At 40.0% G+C, this 17556-nt stretch overlaps 2 protein-coding genes across 2 annotated transcripts in view; both read right to left on the minus strand.

The window, feature by feature from the left end:
- The window catches only part of LOC308402218 (red-sensitive opsin), a gene marked incomplete at its 3' end in the record, with an annotated part of 19712 nt that continues 2156 nt past the window's right edge, over positions 1-17556 (minus strand). The window contains exons 3-14 of the mRNA XM_080890907.1: positions 17284-17452; positions 17021-17186; positions 16514-16753; positions 15865-15956; positions 13729-13992; positions 2861-2933; positions 2112-2262; positions 1082-1378; positions 781-949; positions 520-685; positions 189-428; positions 1-99 (exon numbers count right to left, since the gene is read on the minus strand). Coding sequence (XP_080747033.1) covers positions 1-99; positions 189-428; positions 520-685; positions 781-949; positions 1082-1378; positions 2112-2262; positions 2861-2933; positions 13729-13992; positions 15865-15956; positions 16514-16753; positions 17021-17186; positions 17284-17450 — 2124 coding nt within the window. The 5' untranslated portion in view covers positions 17451-17452. The remainder of the gene's footprint in view (positions 100-188; positions 429-519; positions 686-780; positions 950-1081; positions 1379-2111; positions 2263-2860; positions 2934-13728; positions 13993-15864; positions 15957-16513; positions 16754-17020; positions 17187-17283; positions 17453-17556) is intronic.
- opn1sw2 (opsin 1 (cone pigments), short-wave-sensitive 2) overlaps positions 8403-17556 on the minus strand; it is a 22460-nt gene continuing 13306 nt past the window's right edge. The window contains exons 3-7 of the mRNA XM_080891964.1: positions 10481-10893; positions 9837-10005; positions 9546-9711; positions 9107-9346; positions 8403-8551 (exon numbers count right to left, since the gene is read on the minus strand). Coding sequence (XP_080748090.1) covers positions 8450-8551; positions 9107-9346; positions 9546-9711; positions 9837-10005; positions 10481-10859 — 1056 coding nt within the window. The 5' untranslated portion in view covers positions 10860-10893 and the 3' untranslated portion in view covers positions 8403-8449. The remainder of the gene's footprint in view (positions 8552-9106; positions 9347-9545; positions 9712-9836; positions 10006-10480; positions 10894-17556) is intronic.

Below are 17556 nucleotides of genomic sequence, written 5' to 3' on the forward strand. Positions count from 1 at the left end.
TTATGCGGGAGCCACAGAGGAGACCTCAGTCTTTGATGTGGAGACTTCGGAGCCATCATCCACTTGTTTGCCAAAGAGCTGCATGATGCATGTGCGGAACTGATTGGGAAGGAATAAAATAAAAGCATGTTAAAAACTAAAACAGATTTGACAGGGTAAATTTACCTTTGTGTTAATATTGAGCCCACCTGTCTGTTCATGAAGACATAGATGATTGGGTTGTAGATAGTAGCGCTCTTGGCAAAGTATGCAGGCATAGCAGCAGCCAGAGGGTGGAAGGCATATCCAGGGTTGGCTGCGGCAAAGCAGGCAAAGAAGGTGTAAGGTCCCCAGCAGACACAATAAGCCACGATCATGACAACGACCATCCTGGAGACTTCCCTCTCAGCCTTCTGGGTTGACTCTGACTCCTTCTGCTGCATGGCAACCTGTGGTTGAAAAATCAAGAATGTGAGATCAAATCTTCTATTCTCACATCTCTGAACTGAAAATTATAAAAATCAAATTAAAGTAGCATACAGCACGGATGGCCATCCACACAGCAAGGTAGCACAGGATGATGATAGCCAGGGGGAGGATACAGCAAGTAAGCATGAGAACAATCATGTAGGACTGTACTCCAGGGTCTTCACTTCCACTGAACACATCAGGTCCACAGGAAGTCTTCAGTCCATGAGGCCAGTACCTAAAGCAAGAAAATGTTTAGTCTCTAGTTTATATTTAAAAGACTCTGCCTTTGTATGCATCTGTGACATTAAAAGAAGCAGCAGAGTAGTTTACCTGCTCCATCCAAATATGGGAGGAGCACACCAAACTGCAGCCCAGACCCAGGAGAAGACAATTCCAGCTGTGGCCCATTTGGCATCAAATTTGACATTTCCAAAAGGTTTGCACACAACTATCCATCTTTCCCAGGAGATGATTGTCAGGGACCAAAGAGCAGCAATACCTGTGTAAAGAAGCAGGATACTCAGTAAGTTTATTTAGCCTGCAGCCTTACATTTGACATAATCCTGTCTTCAAATACTTTTACATTTAATATAAAAATAAAAAAATAAATAACAAAACGGTGGCCACTTACCACAAACTGAGACAACATAGCCCTCAAAGATACACATTGGGTGTCCTAGAATGAAGTAGCCAAAAAATTGGTTGCATACACTGATGGTGCTGGCAAAAACAGTCTCTCCCAGATCAGCAATGGCTAGATTGACCAAGATCCAGTTTAGAGGGTGACGCAGTTTCTTAAACTTCATTGTGGCCACTAAGACGAGACCGTTGGTGAAGACTGATAAGACCACCACGACAAACATCCAGAGTGTTGCAAGATTGTAAATCCATCGAGGTGCGATGTGGTAATTGGGACCCTCAAAGGGATCTAAAAAAAAAAAGAAAAAAAGAAAAAACAATTTGGCATCTCATGTTTTTGCACAACCTCTCTCCATTGCACTAACTGTGGTTCTAACAGTTTGTGTGTCTTTTCAAATGGCTTAGGCAGCAGATTCAAGTCCGTGGTTCGACCCCCTTTGTGTGGGAGATTTTCTTGGAGAAAGAGCCTGTACCCAAGTTGCTGCTGATGGCAGACCTTGCATGGCAGCTCAACAAGTGAGAGTACTTGTACTTGTACGTGTACTTGTACTTGTGAAAAGATCACTAACAGAATCACTAACAGCACCACAGCACTACTTATGTGCTGGTATCATTCACCATTTTGACATACAACAGTCCAAACTACTTCATTAGATTTGAATCAGATTACAGTTAAAATAAGTATCTTTATATGAAAAGAGCCTCTGGGTGTTTATTTTTTTTAAAAAACAGCCCAGATCTTTGTTACCAAACTGGATGCATAAAAAGGATTGTTACCAATAAGATGTAACAATACTATAATAAGAATGCCACCAAACACTGGTCGAAAACAGTTTTCAGTTACTCTTAAAAATGCACACCCAACTGCATACAGCATCATTAGTAGACATTATTGTTTCAAGACTAAAAGACTGATTTTGAATCCAGCTCTAGCAAGTCAAACAGCAATCTTTTCTTTTGTTATTTTGTTACAAGCTCCTATGCCGGTCAATTCATGAGAGAATAATACTGTGGTACCGTACCTCTGGTGTTATTGCTGTTTGTGTAAACGAAGGCTGATCCCCTGGTTGAATCTTCATGATACCGCCTTGCAGCAAAACTTTGTTTTCCCCACTCTTCTGCCATTCTGTTCTTAGAAGGAGGTCCTGAGCTGTTAGCCTTTCTTGTCACTTGCTACCTCCTTGGCTGCTTGGTGCTACAGATCTGACTTTTGCTTTTATACCTATGCTTCACAAACCCATGATTGGATTAGGTCACAATCAAATTATAGCTGTGATGTGCCTATTGGCAGTGCAGCACAGTGGCAAAGCAATAACCCTGAACTGTAATTAAAACAATCAACTAATGAGGTTAAGACAAAATGCTAGAATAATCTTGTTTGAAAGTGGATTTCCGTCCACTGACTTCAGATAAGGATTAGTTTCAAGATCTTTGACCAACAAATAAATGCCAGTTTTGTGTCCTAATTTTTCCACACTGAGTTCTCTAGTGGCTCATTTGGTTTATAACCATGTAGAAATGAAAAGTAGAAACATAAAAGTGCATATATCTCTCAAATCACCATTAAACCTATAAAGAAAATGTTTACTTTCTTATACTTTTGAATACAGAGAGGTGTCAAATCCAGACACTTTGCAATATTTAATATTTATGCTACTGTGATCCTAACAGGTATATGTGTCAGCCCTGATTTGCATAGCACTCTCAGAGCAGCTTTAGTGGAGAAGTGGAGATCCGCGGTCCTATAATAGTGCAGGTTTCAGTTGTTGACCTGTGAGGGAAGTAAGACACATTTAATCCCTCCGGATAGAGGGTTCATCGGATTCTTTGACAGTCCTTTGACCCTGCAACACACGTCATAGCCCTTATGGCAAGTGGCAAGCAAAGGGAGGAACACTTTTTGTACTTATGAGCATTATGAGCAAGCCTCATGAAACTGGTTGTTTGAATGATTGTCTTTAGGCTAATAAGTAACTTAAACAATAAACAAATTAAATGATAAAATTTAGAACTAGCTCATTCAAGATGAGTCACTTCACGATGGATCTGTGAGGGTGGCTATTGAAGACTTCATTTGGTTATGGGAAAGCCTGATAATTGAAAAGCTGGTAGTAATTTTATGGTACAAGACTGCGTGAGAGTGTTTTTAAATCTTTTCATGAGTTGCAAATTCAATTGTTTTTTCACATTTTTGACAAAGAGCACTGAACGCAATCTGTCTAAAGTCCCTCTGTCCTCTGTCCTCTGTCTGATGCACTATTCTGCAGGATAGTGTGTATCTGGGAGATCTGTTCTAAGTCGCTGTTTATGAAATCCAACTTCACACGTTAACAATAACTCATGCAATTATGTGACAACTGGATGATAATTCCTGTAGCTACTTAATTATGTGATTAAATTGATATAGGAAAAAGCACTGGAGGATCTGTGTAAGCCTTCGGAGAACCTAATGCATCTGTGGCCATTGATCTAATATTCAAAGTGTTACAAGTGAAAACCAGTAGGCTACCAGAGATTTCTTAACAGAAACTGTTACATACCATAGTTATGATTTTTTTTAATGACTAATGAGATAAAAGGTGGGACGTTAGTAAATCTAGAATCAAGACATGACTTAATGAATGTAAAAACAATTTCAAGTAAACAGAAAAAAACATGCGTAGCTACAAAACAAGATTCTTTGAACTGATTAAAACCAAGATGAACAATGAGCAGAACTATGGGACGTGGGAAGAAAAGCGTTTCCCATTATTTTTCAACCATTTTGAAGGCAGTGCTGTGAAATTAGCATGCAGGGGAACTGGGAAACTGCTGTTTATTGATGATTTAGCTGCTGAGTCAAATGGCGATGTGGCAATGTCTCAGTGTAAACATGGATAATAACAAGCAATATATACAGCAAAACAAACATGAGCTCCTTCAGACCGATAGTCAAATGTATGAGTCAGTCCCCTAAGCTCAACCCAACAGCTACATCTAAGGCCTAGCAAAGTAAATACTATGTTTTCCTCTGGGGAGCCAACACAGTATTAGGTGTCCTTGGGTTAGACAGACAATGACTGCAAGAATTAATTAAATATAGATTGACTTTTATTTTTTGGAGTTTGAGTCAAAGATATTAACATCTTAGCTAATGTTAGCTAAAACAAGTATAAGATAAAGGTTCCAGATAACACAGCTACAAAAACACTGTGTGTTGCTAGCAAAGCATTAATAGATTAATATTTAGGATTACAGATGAGGTCTCAGTCCTGAATCATATTTAAAGTTGCTATTTAGTATTATTCATCAAGCTGACCATCATGCACATTTAAAGCTGAATAAAATGTAATTTTCAGTGGCAGCAACAATGTTATGAAGCTGCAACAATTATTCCTTAAAACAAATGCTGCTCTGTGGTCTTTCTTGACTATAACACGGAGCATAATTTACAACATTTAAATCACACTGCATTCACTCGCAACAGAGATCATAAACTCGGGTAGCAGACGACAGTTTTAGTCATTAGAGCAGGTTTAAGGAATCATGAACTGCTTTCAACTTTCAGAGTCGTACACTATGTTAATCTTTTTTATACAGTCTATGACCTAAAAAGACTAAAGCTGAGCTGCTTCGGCCAAACTAAGTATAACGATTTGGGTGGAGGGAATTCCCTGACTAGTGCCACCCAGAGGCCACACTGTCACAGCCACAGAAAGTGGAACATGTAGCCTACTTTTAGAGCAGGTTAACTAATGTGATCATTGTTAAATTTGATAAGAATGTTTTGTTTACGACTGCAAAACCAATCCGACGCTTTAAGTGACCCACCGGGTATGCTCCCGAAAGTCCGGATTTGCCACTGATTGAGGAGGATGTGTCAGTGTTAACTGTTCCAAAACACAATTGAGGTAACAGGTCAGCGCAGTAGGTTAATAGTTCATTTCTGTTGTTAATGGGCTGTTTAACTTATTTTCCAAAGCCTGTTGTCTCCGAGGGGACTCATTGTAATGCACTAAATATAAGTGTGACTCAGCTCCTTGGCTGTAAATCACAAAGTAGCTGTCAGGTTTCAAATATCTGATTCTGAAAGAAATTCCTCATCTGCACAGTTTCATTGTGGATCTTTCACTGGCTACAAACATTACCATAACTGTAACATTATATGATAGCAGCACTGCACCAGTGTTCCTAGCTGAGGACGTTGCAAGGACAGCAGCTGTGTTGCACCACCTTCTCCTGTCTTAGCCATGAATGTCTAACCCAGGGGTGCCCAATCCCGGTCCTCGAGAGCTACCGTCCTGCAGCTTTTAGATGCATCCTTGTTCCCACACACCTGAATCAAATGAATGGCTTGTTATCAGGCCTTTGCCAAACATGATGGCACGCTGAAGAGGTAATCAAACCATTTGATTCAGCTGTGTTGGAGTAGGGATGCATCTAAAAGCTGCAGGATAGTAGCTCTTGTGGACTGGGATTGGGCAGCCCTGGTCTAACCTATTTGACACAGTGAAAAGTGAGCGAAGATTTCTCATCTCCAAGCAGGCCAAAGCAGATTATACGGACAACTCAGGTTCCTCCACAAAACAGATTAACACAGAGTAATTACTTTTGGCATGCTCGCTCCGTAAACACTTTAATCTCTCCGGAACAGCGGTTCATTTCAGGGGAAAGCTAAGGGTCCTCAAAGCTGCTGTAGTGGTTTACCTTAATCCCTAACTCTGCAGTTTTGTTGAGTCCACTTCTTGCACAGGTAGCAGACATGCAGATTTGATAAGAACCCTTCCTCGGACAAGGACTTTACACCAGGAAAAGGATGGACCCCAAAACTGGAGGGAGTTGTAAATTTTCTTTATATTTTTCTACTTTTGTATTTCCAACTGTGTCTCTCTTCATGTTAGCACTTGCTAAAATTTTCCACCTTAGATTAGGAAGCAACAGTGGGTTAAACAAAGACATTTCTAAAATGTGAAGTTAAGTAGGGATCTATCTCTTAATGTAAATTTACATATCACCTGAGAGGTAGAGATGATGCTAGGTAAAGGGCTTTTTGGTTTTGTTTTACTCTGGCTGTTTTTCCCACGTCACAGCGAGATGTTTCGAGGGTAGGTCTGGAATTCCGCTAGTTCTGAACTATTCGTGTTTGTCAAAAGTTCACTACTAGCAGAACTCAGATCTGCTCCCGACTATCGACTGGTATCTCCATGACCATAGTCACTAAGAGGTCTGGTTTATTCATTCACTGTCTTAGGTAATTTCCAGTCATTAACTTGCAGTGACAGGAAATGACTGCAAATTGCTCCACTGGTGTGACGTGAACCAGCTCCATCTTTGCCAATCTTTACTTTCTTGTGTTTACTTCACACCAGATAATTCTGATTTATTTCAAATCTGTGTTTGAGGAGGATTTGATGATCAAAGTTTTTACTCCTTCTCTCCTGCTGTACAGATGTGCAAAAAAAGAGATCAATTCCAGAAATATTAGTATGATGTGTGATTGTGTGACTTTCACTTCTTAGCAACAATGTTTCTCAGTAATCTTAGTTTTTAGTATTTTGGCAAGGACTGTTTTTTTTGCAAAGGGTTAACAGAGTTATAGATCCAAAATGTAACTTGCAATTTTCCTTTAGGTTTTTGATTTTTTTTTTTTTTTAAAGCACCAAAGGAGTAGTTATAGTTCCATTTTTAGATTTGTTTGTGCTTTCAGTTGCAGAAAATCCCTGATATGAGTCACTGTGAGGTCAACAAACCCCCTTACATCAGTTAATATTTTGATTTCAAGCAAGCAAAAACAGAGAATATTTGGCTGCAGCTGCCTGAAAGATTTGACCTTCAACCATCACAATCATCTGGAATATAGAGTTTCTTATATGCATGTGTAGGTACATATAAGAAACTGCATGTTTTGATCTAATCGAACATTTGTTATGATTATGGTATGGAGGTGGATGCCTCAGAGGCACAGTGTCCTCTGATTGCTTCCCCATCAGCATGAATTTGAAGAAATCTACCATTTTATGAGGAAAAGGGCTTTCTCTGCAAGAAAAACCGTTTTGTATTTTTATTTTACAAAGATAAAAGTTGATCTTTTGTGTCTCATCCCCATTCGTTCATAATCAATAAAGACCATCTTACAAGTACACTCTAGGTGAATTGTAAGCCAATAGTGCTGCAATGGGATTAATGGGTTCTCTGTTAATCTCTATTGGGACTGCTGTGAAAGGTCATTAATTATGACACTATCTGTAGGCCAAATGCTGCAGATCCTCACCTTTTGCAGCACAGTAGCAAATTAACAATTATATTTAAATTTAACACACAAAGTGGGTGTTTCCTCAGCAGACTCAATAATATTAAACACTTACTGAAAACTGTAATGTGGCTTTTGCATTATGTTTGAATTGCATACAAATGTCCTGAAAATAAATGTAACCATTTTCTTTACCATATTTAGCTGTGATTGATGCAGGGTTTCAAATATTAACAAGGACTTGGAGATAAATGCTGCTTTCTGAGCATCTATAAATAGAAGCTATGAAACAAATCCATGAGCTGTGAATAAATCAGAAGAGTGAGGTTGGTTTGCATCATTGTTAAAGCTTTTTTCTTTTCTTTTCCCACTTCCATTTCAATGTGAATGTTTACAGGAGTGTGTTTCTGCTGTACTTGTCTTCACTCAATAACTTTTACAGGCTTGCTAGGTGTGTGCATGTGTTTGTGTTTCTGCATAAAGAGTACACCATGAAAGACTAAACTAAAGTGCGAAACTAGAACCATTTCCTTCACTTCAATAACATTGATGTGCATTTGTGGATTTTCCTTTTACCTCAAGTATATCCTGTTGATCCCACGAGCCCATCTATGTGATGAGCTGATCCAGGAGCAGTAAATGTTGTAAATACAAGCAGCAACATTGTGTCCAGTTTATTGGTTTTCTCTTGCACTACACCACTACACATTAAAAAGATAAACAAATATATTATTTCGGGCTTCCTATAATAACTGCAGCACAACTTATCAAACATATTTACACATATTTCTATCATACTGTAAGTATTTCTGAAACCTAATATGGGTTTTCATGACCTGAATGTTATACTGGAAAAAAAAAACAACTAAAAACTAAACAAAACAAGATTGTTAAAATAAAATATAATGCTAAAAAGGTATGCTTTAGTATCATGTCCATCATTATGTGCAGTGATGAGCCTTTTAAAGACACAAATAGTTGCTTCATCAATGAAATTTATTTCCTTTTTGTTAAACATTTTTACTGCATAAAACTATGTATCTGTAACAATAGCAAAAATACGTTTGTCACATTATTAGCATTTCTGTGCTATGTTCAGTATGCGAGCTGTCCAAATTGGGCACGAGTAACCTATGCAGGTGCAACTTTAGAGACTTCAGTGGTGGATTGACTTGATGACTCTTCATCGTCACCTCCGCTCATTCCCAGCATCTGCCTTATACACGAGCGGAACTAAAAGAGAACAAAGAGAAAGGTTTTGGTCACTTCTTGTTAATCTTTTTAGTAGTCCTTGTAAAAAGCCATCTTAGTCACATTAAAGTGTCTCAGGGGAGATGGAGGGGACTCACAGACCACCACTCAGTGCAGCATTAGCATGTTACCAGCAGTGATGGATAAAAGCAAAAGCTGGCACAACAAAAGTCAGCGTGATTGGAGGGTAGTAACTTATTATTTACTCCCTCTTGATGTTTTTTTTTTTTTTACATTTTCATGAAAATTGACAATAAATGAGTGTCTTCTTTTTGTTCCATGTTTATTTAGGCTCAACTGTCTGTCAGATTTTGTCTTGGAGGATGGGTCAACCCTTTTGTATTTTCTAACAGCCACCATTAGGGGGCGTCCGTGGCCGACTCAGTCACAAGCTCAAATAAAAACAAAACAAAACACAAAGCTGATGATCCATGTTTGTTACCCTGCTTAAACTAAGCAAAGCTTCAGTTTAGTGAAATGGATTCAAATTTAGGCTAAGTTAAATTTATTTCACTTTGAGCTGCCAAAGATTTTTACCTGCTTATTGAGGAGGATGTAAATGACTGGGTTGTAGACTGTGGAGGCCTTTGAGAAACAGGAAGGAATGGTGGCCAGTCTCAGGTCGAATGGCTGCCCACGGTTATTCACAACCCAGATGGCAAAGGAGGTATATGGCATCCAGCACACCAGAAAGCCCAGCACCATAATCACCACCATCCTGGTCACTTCCTTCTCTGCCTTCTGGGTAGAGGCAGACTCTGCTTGGGCCTTTACTGCCTTTTGAGACAGATCATTTGTCAGAATCAGCATCAGACTGGAAAATTGTAAGTATAAAAATATATTTTTTCCTTCATTCCCACTCCTTCCCTGGTTTGTTTTGCCTTCTAGTATTTCTTTTTAATAAACAAAACTAAACACAACACAATCGCCCTAAACATAGGATACGACAATTGCTAACCAATGTCATATTGCCTACCGCTTTCAGCATGAACAGCAGCTGTGAGTAGCAGAAGACGATGGTGGAGAAAGGGACAGCAAAGCAGAAGCAGAAGAGGAACATCACGTAGGTTTCATTGTTAAACTTGTTGCCTGTTGTGTACCAGTCTGGGCCACAGGAACACTGCATGCCCTCTGGGATATACCTAGAAAGAGAAACAATTATTTTCCGCTGTGGTATATGTATACATATGTTATTAGTCCTAAGAGAACCATTTACATCAAGGTTAGAGCAAATGAATTATAAAGTGCTTAATCTATATGTACTCACCTGCTCCATCCAAACAGAGGTGGAAGTGCAGCACTCAGACCGCAGACCCAAGTCAATCCACAGCATGCTATAGCGTGGCTGGACTTGAAGGCAAAGTTCCCAAGTGGCTTGCACACAACCAACCATCTTTCAAATGCTACCACAGCAAGAGACCACAGGCTAACCATACCTGCAACACGACAAAGATAACGATAACTACGTTAATATTTAGAAACAGCAGCTGCTTTTTATATATTGGCTCACATAAGCACATAACCAACAACTTCTTTAACAACAACAGTGCCTTATGTGGTATTCTTTGAAAAAAAGAACATTTTGGTGCTCAAAATAAAGTTAGCTTTATATAGTACCATACGGTATGCAATGATACTGGCACCAGTACACTGATAGCTCTATTTCTCCTACAAATAAGGACACAATATGTATTTTATGTGTCATGTGAAAAACAAATAGCTTATTATTATTATCATTATTATTATTGCAGTTCAGATTTTTAAAAAAATCCCTATTGAGAGCGCTTTGGTTGACAAAAACTGGCATAGGTCAAATCTCTCACACGCATCATTTTAATTCGAGTGTAATAATATGATGCATGATGTAATCCTTTTTTCTTACTTAACAAAGTCTATAATTATGCTCCTTACCACCAAGAGTTGCTGTAAATCCTTCAATCTTGCATGCAATTGGACCAGGGAACATGTATTTAAAAGCAAAACAGATGAAGCAGGTGAAAGAGCCCACAGAGGAGACGAGGAGGTTCGCAACAGCCATGTTCACCAGGATGTAGTTTAGATGAGACCGGAGCTTCTTGTATTGGACAGTACATGCGATAGTGAGGACATTGATGATTGTGCCGGCCACCCACAAGAAGAACATAAATGCTGACATGGAATAAAAGATCATCGGGCTTCCTAAATGGTCCTGGGGAACCAGGTATGGGCTGAAGGCTGTGATATTGTTGGTGTCCAGAGGGACGGGGATCCAGAAGTCATCTGGGAACTCAGTGGGACGATTTCCTCTCATTTTCTTAGATGGAGTTTGCGATCAAAATCTATATCTAAAATATAAAAAAAAAAAAACAGTTTAAAAGACTTCAAATAAACTGCATCTAATTACAAATAGTACTCAGAGATTTCATTTTTCCCTCCGTCTTATATCTGAGATGCTCGTCTGTCTGAAGCAGAGTTAACGGCGGCATTTATAGGAACTTTGATGATTGCTGAGGCTCAACATAATTGGCTAAAGGACAGGATTTAAAGCTTTCCTTGCATTCCGATAACAACATACCCTACCCAATAGCTAATACACAGATTACTATCGCATTACCAGACTTGGCAAGGATCATCTCATTACATCCTAGTGTAAGGGCAGTGTGTTTGTGAACCATATAATCTGATCTACAGGGACTTCCAAGAGGTCAGTGCATGCATCTCACCCTCAGTACTCCTTTTTTCTGGCACAATTATTTTTCACCAAGAAGGAGTAATCAGACTTATGGAAAAGGTTTTTCTATCTGTCTCTTCATCCCTTATCTTGCTAACTACTCATCAGATCTACTTTACAGTTGGTGGTTACAGGTCCTTTGAATGAGTCATTGGTCTCTTTTTGGGGGTCTTCCCTCTATTGATTGGCAACATTATCAAACCTTTAAGATCAAATTTCTTCCCCTGCCGAGGATATCACATTCCTCTGTGACCTCTTAATTATGTCACCACTTCAGACAGCATAGTTTATATAAACTTCCACTGCAGTGAACACCGCTCTAGGCAAAATGTTAAACCACTGACAGGTGAAGTCTGTAACACTGATAATCTTGCCAGAAACTTTCTTGAACCATTGGATTTTGGTGTTTATGTGGATGTTATTTTTGTTTGTTCCAGAACAAGCAGACCCCCCTCCCCCCAGCACTGGAAGCAGTCTGACCCAGCAGGACAATGTCCTGGAGTAGGTACTGTCACAAAAACATCTTAGGATTGGCTTGAGTTACAAAACAAAAAGTTCAAGCTGTTGACCTGGCATCCAAATTCCACAGATCTTAATTGGATGAAGCATCTGCCTGTACTTGACCTATGAGTCAGGACTGTCTTGGTATCCATCCATCCATCCATTGATTTTCCTCCACTTATCCAATTCTAGATTAGGAAGGTGGTGACTGGAGTCTGTCCCAACTACAATAGGGACAGATCACCAGTCTGTGTATTGTATATATTTTATTTTCTGCCTGTAAACTCCATTTTGGCAGTTTGCATTGAGTGACAAACTTACAGACTCACTTTTAGAAGCCATGCAAAAAAAATACTTGCTCATCCTACTCTCAAACCTTTACTTTTACTACATAGTAAATGTTCTCTGTCACACACACTCACACACACACACACACACTCTGACTCACTCACTGGCCTGCACCAGTTACCAGTCACTTTGTGGAGCATTGGACTGCCATTACCTCATAAGACTTTGTGTTACACTATCTCATACCGTACATTACCAAATCTCCATTTGCACTATTTGCCTATTTGCACTACTCTGCCTGGTTTGCACTCAATGTCATTTACCCTTATATTGTATATTGTATAGCTTTCTTGTTATATCTCGGATCTCAGCTGACCCTTCTCACCCTGGACACAGTCTGTTTGACCTGCTCCCCTCAGGCAGGAGGCTCCGGTCCATTCGCACCAGAACCTCTCGCCACAAGAACAGTTTCTTCCCCTCTGCTGTTGGACACATGAACAATAACCACATGACTGTCCCCGCCACTAACACATGACCCTACGCTGTGTCACTGCATCATTTCATGTCTGGCACTGATCACCACCTGCACTCATGTATATATCTTTCTACGTAGCACTCATAATTCTTACTCTCATGTATATATCTCATGTATATCTCATGCACATATCTTTCTTTCTACATAGCACTTTAATTCTTATTGTTTGCACTGAAGCACCGCAGCAATTTCCTAATGTTGTAAACCTCAACATCTGGCAATAAACCCATTCTGATTCTGATTCTGATATGTAAAATTGTATTATATTATTTAATTTTTTTTACTTTAAAATATTTTACTTGCATTTTTAATCACTCTTATATTTAAATGTTCATTTTCTATTTTATCTAGGGATTGAGAGTAACGAAGTTTCTATTCTCTGTATGTCCTGTACATGTGGCAGAATTGACAATAAAGTTGACTTTGACTTTGACTTGACTTGACTTTCTATACAGCTGATTTCTAGAGGTCATCAGAGGTCAACCAGCCCCCCCACATTAATGGAATCAAACAAAACTGGTGTCAATCAACTGTGCTATGTTTGTGCTGCTTGGTGCTGCTAAAACTGTCGTTTGTGCTGCCTCTGTTTTAACGATATTAATGAAAATGTAAAGGTCAAAAGGTCAACCAGCCCCCCCCCCCCCCCCCCCACATTACCCAAATCAAAGAAAAATGATGTCAAACATTTGTGCTACGTTTGTGCTGGTTTGTGCTGCAAAAATTTTCATTTGTGCTGCTATCATTTCAAAAATATTAATAAAATAATGTCTTGATGTGTGCTCAATCATCCAGGTAAGTAAATTCCAAAAGGTTGATTCTGTTCATCTGGACATTTTCAGTGGGAGAAACGTTTTGTCACTCATCCAAGTGACTTCTTCAGTCTCAGCTGACTGCAGGTTTCCCCAACCTTATAAACAGTGCATTTGCACAGCGAATTAAACTAGCACCACTGAATGAACAATGGGCTGGGGGGTTAGTTCCATGATTGTTAGTATGCAAATTTTTATGACCATTGATCAACGACTACTAATCCAATACACAGATTCTCGAATGGCCATGAGTACCATTCACAGAGAGTTGGGGAATGGCTGCAATCACAGCATTGAAAGATGGCGAAAGATGTACCCTTGGGCCCCCCTTCTCGATTCAGAGATGGTCAGCATCTCGACAGCCTGATGGACGAAGCTGTCTCTCAGTCTGGCCCGGAGGCTCTTCAGTGTCCTTCCTGATGGCAGCAAACTGAAGAAGCTGTTGAAGGGATGAGTGGAGTCACCTGTAATGGAGAGGACCTTCCGGATGAGGCACGCGCAGTAGATCTCCTGGGGAGGGAGGCAAGAGAGGTCCCCCCAATCCTCTCCGCTGCTCTCACTACCCGTTGTCATTTTTTTCCTGCAGAACCCAGTGCAGGAGTCATACCACACAGTGATGCAGCTGGTGAGGATACTCTCAACTGTGCCTCTGTAGAAGGTGCTCATAATGGGGGTTGAATCTCTTGTGCTTCTCAGTTTGTAGAGGAAGTAGAGTCGCTTCACTCACATTGTTTAGTCTCATTATTCAGACTAATCCTTAATCACCGTGTCTTGTTAAAAACCCACATTCTTCTTAAATTTTTAATGTGAGTTGACATATTTTAAGACTAGCACACGCAGATCCCCCTTAAACATCGAATTCAACCCATTTACAGTGAAGCTGCATTAGCTTGCACACAAAAAACAAGCACTGCTAGCCCTGCTTGCCCCAACTGAAAGACGCTGGTTGTGTCTTTCAGTTTTAGTTCAGTGGTTGTGTGATGACACATAGCTGACTAGGGAATATTAACTAAGCAGGATGGCCCATCAAAAAAAAAAAATCTTCCTCTCGCCCCTTGGGGCGGTCTATCCTATCGGGTCCTCTACCAGAGGCCTGGGAGCTTGAGGGTCCTGCGCAGTATCTTAGCTGTTCCCAGGACTGCGATCTTCTGGACAGAGATCTCCGATGTTGTTCCCGGGATCTGCTTGAGCCACCTAGTGCTCCGATTACCACTGGGACCACAGATACCTTCACCCTCCACATCTTCTCAAGCTCTTCTCTGAGCTCTTGGTATTTCTCAAGTTCCTCGTGTTCCTTCTTCCTGATGTTGCTGTCATTCAGAACCGCTACATCTATCACTGTGGCCATCTTCTTCTATTTGTCTACAACCACTATGTTCGGTTGGAGCCACCATTTTGTCTGTCTGTATCTGGAAGTCCCACTGCTCTGTCATTCTCCACCACCCTTGAGGGCATCTTCCATTTTGACCTTGGGACTTCCAGGCCATATTCTATGTTTGTTTTGGGGTTGTTGTTTTTTTCATTTCCAAACCTATAAGGTGACAATTGATACAGGTGGACAGCTAGTTTTTGCTGCTGGTGACAGAGACCTGGCAGACCCTGTGACCCTGTCTTTGTTTGGATAAGTTGACCAAACATAGTAATTTCACTGACTTCTGGTTGAAAAGTCCTTTTGCATAAAAGTCTTTTGCGAAAAATCCCACAGCTCCCGTGATTGACGCTAGCACTTTTCTGAAGAATTCATGGTCACAGTTGTTTTTCTAGTCTTATGAAAGACAACATGATGTTAGTTAAACTGTGGTCTGAGAGTCAGAGAGGATGACAAACGAGGGTAAGGTTAAGAACAGATCTACCTAACTGAACAGTCACGTTGCAGTTACATGTGTATCCGATGTCCATCAGTGTCTCAGCCATGCCCACTCCTTCACTGATCATGTCCACTTTCAAAATACCAAGATGGCTGAAGGATATGACTATGGCTCATGGTGCTTATGTGAACTACAGATTTTTATGTTATAAAATACCTTTTTGAACGATATAATATTTTGTACTTTGGTTGCATGAGAGTGACCTGAATAAAATAAGTTTAAGACAATAAGACAAAAACATTTCGCTAATAAAAGTGCAAATACATATTAATCACACGCTTAATAAATATCACATTTAAAATGATAACAAAAATACTTTTATATAGCACACTATAATATACTCTCATAGTGCACTTTTTAATAACTTCTAAGTGTTGGAGAAAAACACAGAGCAAGTGAAAACGTGTTTTCAGTCAAGCACAGAGATTCAGTAAAGATTTTGTGTCTGTTTTTTATTTGCATTTTCATTTTGCAGATTATTCCTACTTAAATCATGACATTTTTACATATGATAAAATACATGTACATTCTTTGTAATTTACAGTTCAGAAATCAGCGAGCATTGACGTGTTGCCTAAGCAGGCCCGACTTTGGAAACTTCAGTCACCGATTGTGTTGTTGAGCTCTCCTCCTCACCTCCTCCCATCCCCATCATCGCTAACATACATGTACGGAACTGCAAGGGAAAAACATATTTGTAGATTAAATCTCCTGTGCAAAGTTATAAAGTATCATTTTTTATGCATAAAAACAGCCCAATTATTTATAGCTTTAGGACCACAGCTAAGATATGATACAGCCTATATAAAGTTAAGAAAATAGGTTGGTTAGTAGACTTTTGCACCAAAAACATCTTCAAAGCACGAACATCTTGCCCAAGGACACGTGTATGGACTGGAGTCGCCAGGGATCCAACAACTGACTTGTTGCTCTACCTTCTAACGGAGTCACAGCAAGGGAACTGAGCCATTGACCCCCAGATTACCCCTACCTATAACCCCTTTTATTTACATTCCTTCTAAATGGGACAAAAATTAACCAAACATGTTGTTTAAGTTGGATATAAAAGAGTCACAGTAGTGAGATACACATAGATAAAGTAGAGCATCGATTCAAAGCTCCTGCACATCAGATAACTTTAAAACATGTTGTTTGGTGTATTAAAAACCAGGAGAAGACAACCCATTTGCTTCTAAATAACTTAGTACTTACTCGGCACAGCATGTAACTGACCTGTTTATTAAAGACCACATAGATAACAGGGTTGTAGACTGCTGAAGCCTTTGAGAAACAGGACGGTATAGTCGCAAATCTCAGATCGAATGACTGCCCACGGTTGTTCACAACCCAAAGAGCAAAGGAGGCATATGGCATCCAGCACACCAAGAAGCCGAGCACCATGATCACCACCATCCTGGTCACTTCCCTCTCTGCCTTCTGGGTGGAGGCAGACTCAGCTTGGGCCTTGGCTGCCTGTTAATGTGGGATTGATCAGGGTCATGTTGGAAAGGTTACTTTGAAAAAAACCACAAGTCATGTGAATAAATAGAAGAGTTTACGTTGTGCTTTGATCTTGCAGATATTAATAATACTAAGCGTGTCAGTTTGAATGGTAAGTAGATCTGGCCTGTTAGATTTTGGCTTTGATAGGATATAAGACAGCATTTATTTAAGTATACATGTTTCTCAGTCATCAAGAGAATAATTTCAGTAGACCAAAACCATCTCATTTTGTCTCACCATTTTCAGTGTGATGAGCAGCTGGGAGTAGCAAAAGATAATCGTGGTCAAAGGAACAGCAAAGCAGAAGCAGAACAGGAACATCACATAGGACTCATTGTTGTATTTGTTGTTTGTGGTGTACCAGTCTGGCCCACAGGAGCACTGTAGGCCTTCTGGAATATACCTGCAAGGAAAAGTAGAAGCACGTTGATTGTACAGTTCTACTTAAATGCATTGTGTTGCCAGCTGATTTTCTGAAGTATGTTGTGTCTGTTGCTTACCTGCTCCAGCCGAACAGTGGAGGAGCTGAGGCAAATACTGCAAAAAACCAAGTGAATGCACAGCAGGCTATAGCGTGGTCGGGCTTGAAAATAAAGTTACCGAGCGGCTTGCAAATCACAAGCCATCGCTCGAAAGCTATCACAGCAAGGGACCACAGGCTTACCATACCTGCAATGACAGGAAAACCCTTTAACTCCCTCTAGAAATCAGCATAAATAAGTCTATTAAAAGGGAGATGGGCTACAACGGATTTTTACAGTGTTGTCTGCAGC

Source organism: Rhamphochromis sp. 'chilingali' (assembly GCF_963969265.1).
Source record: "Rhamphochromis sp. 'chilingali' genome assembly, chromosome: 9".
Taxonomy (NCBI): domain Eukaryota; kingdom Metazoa; phylum Chordata; class Actinopteri; order Cichliformes; family Cichlidae; genus Rhamphochromis; species Rhamphochromis sp. 'chilingali'.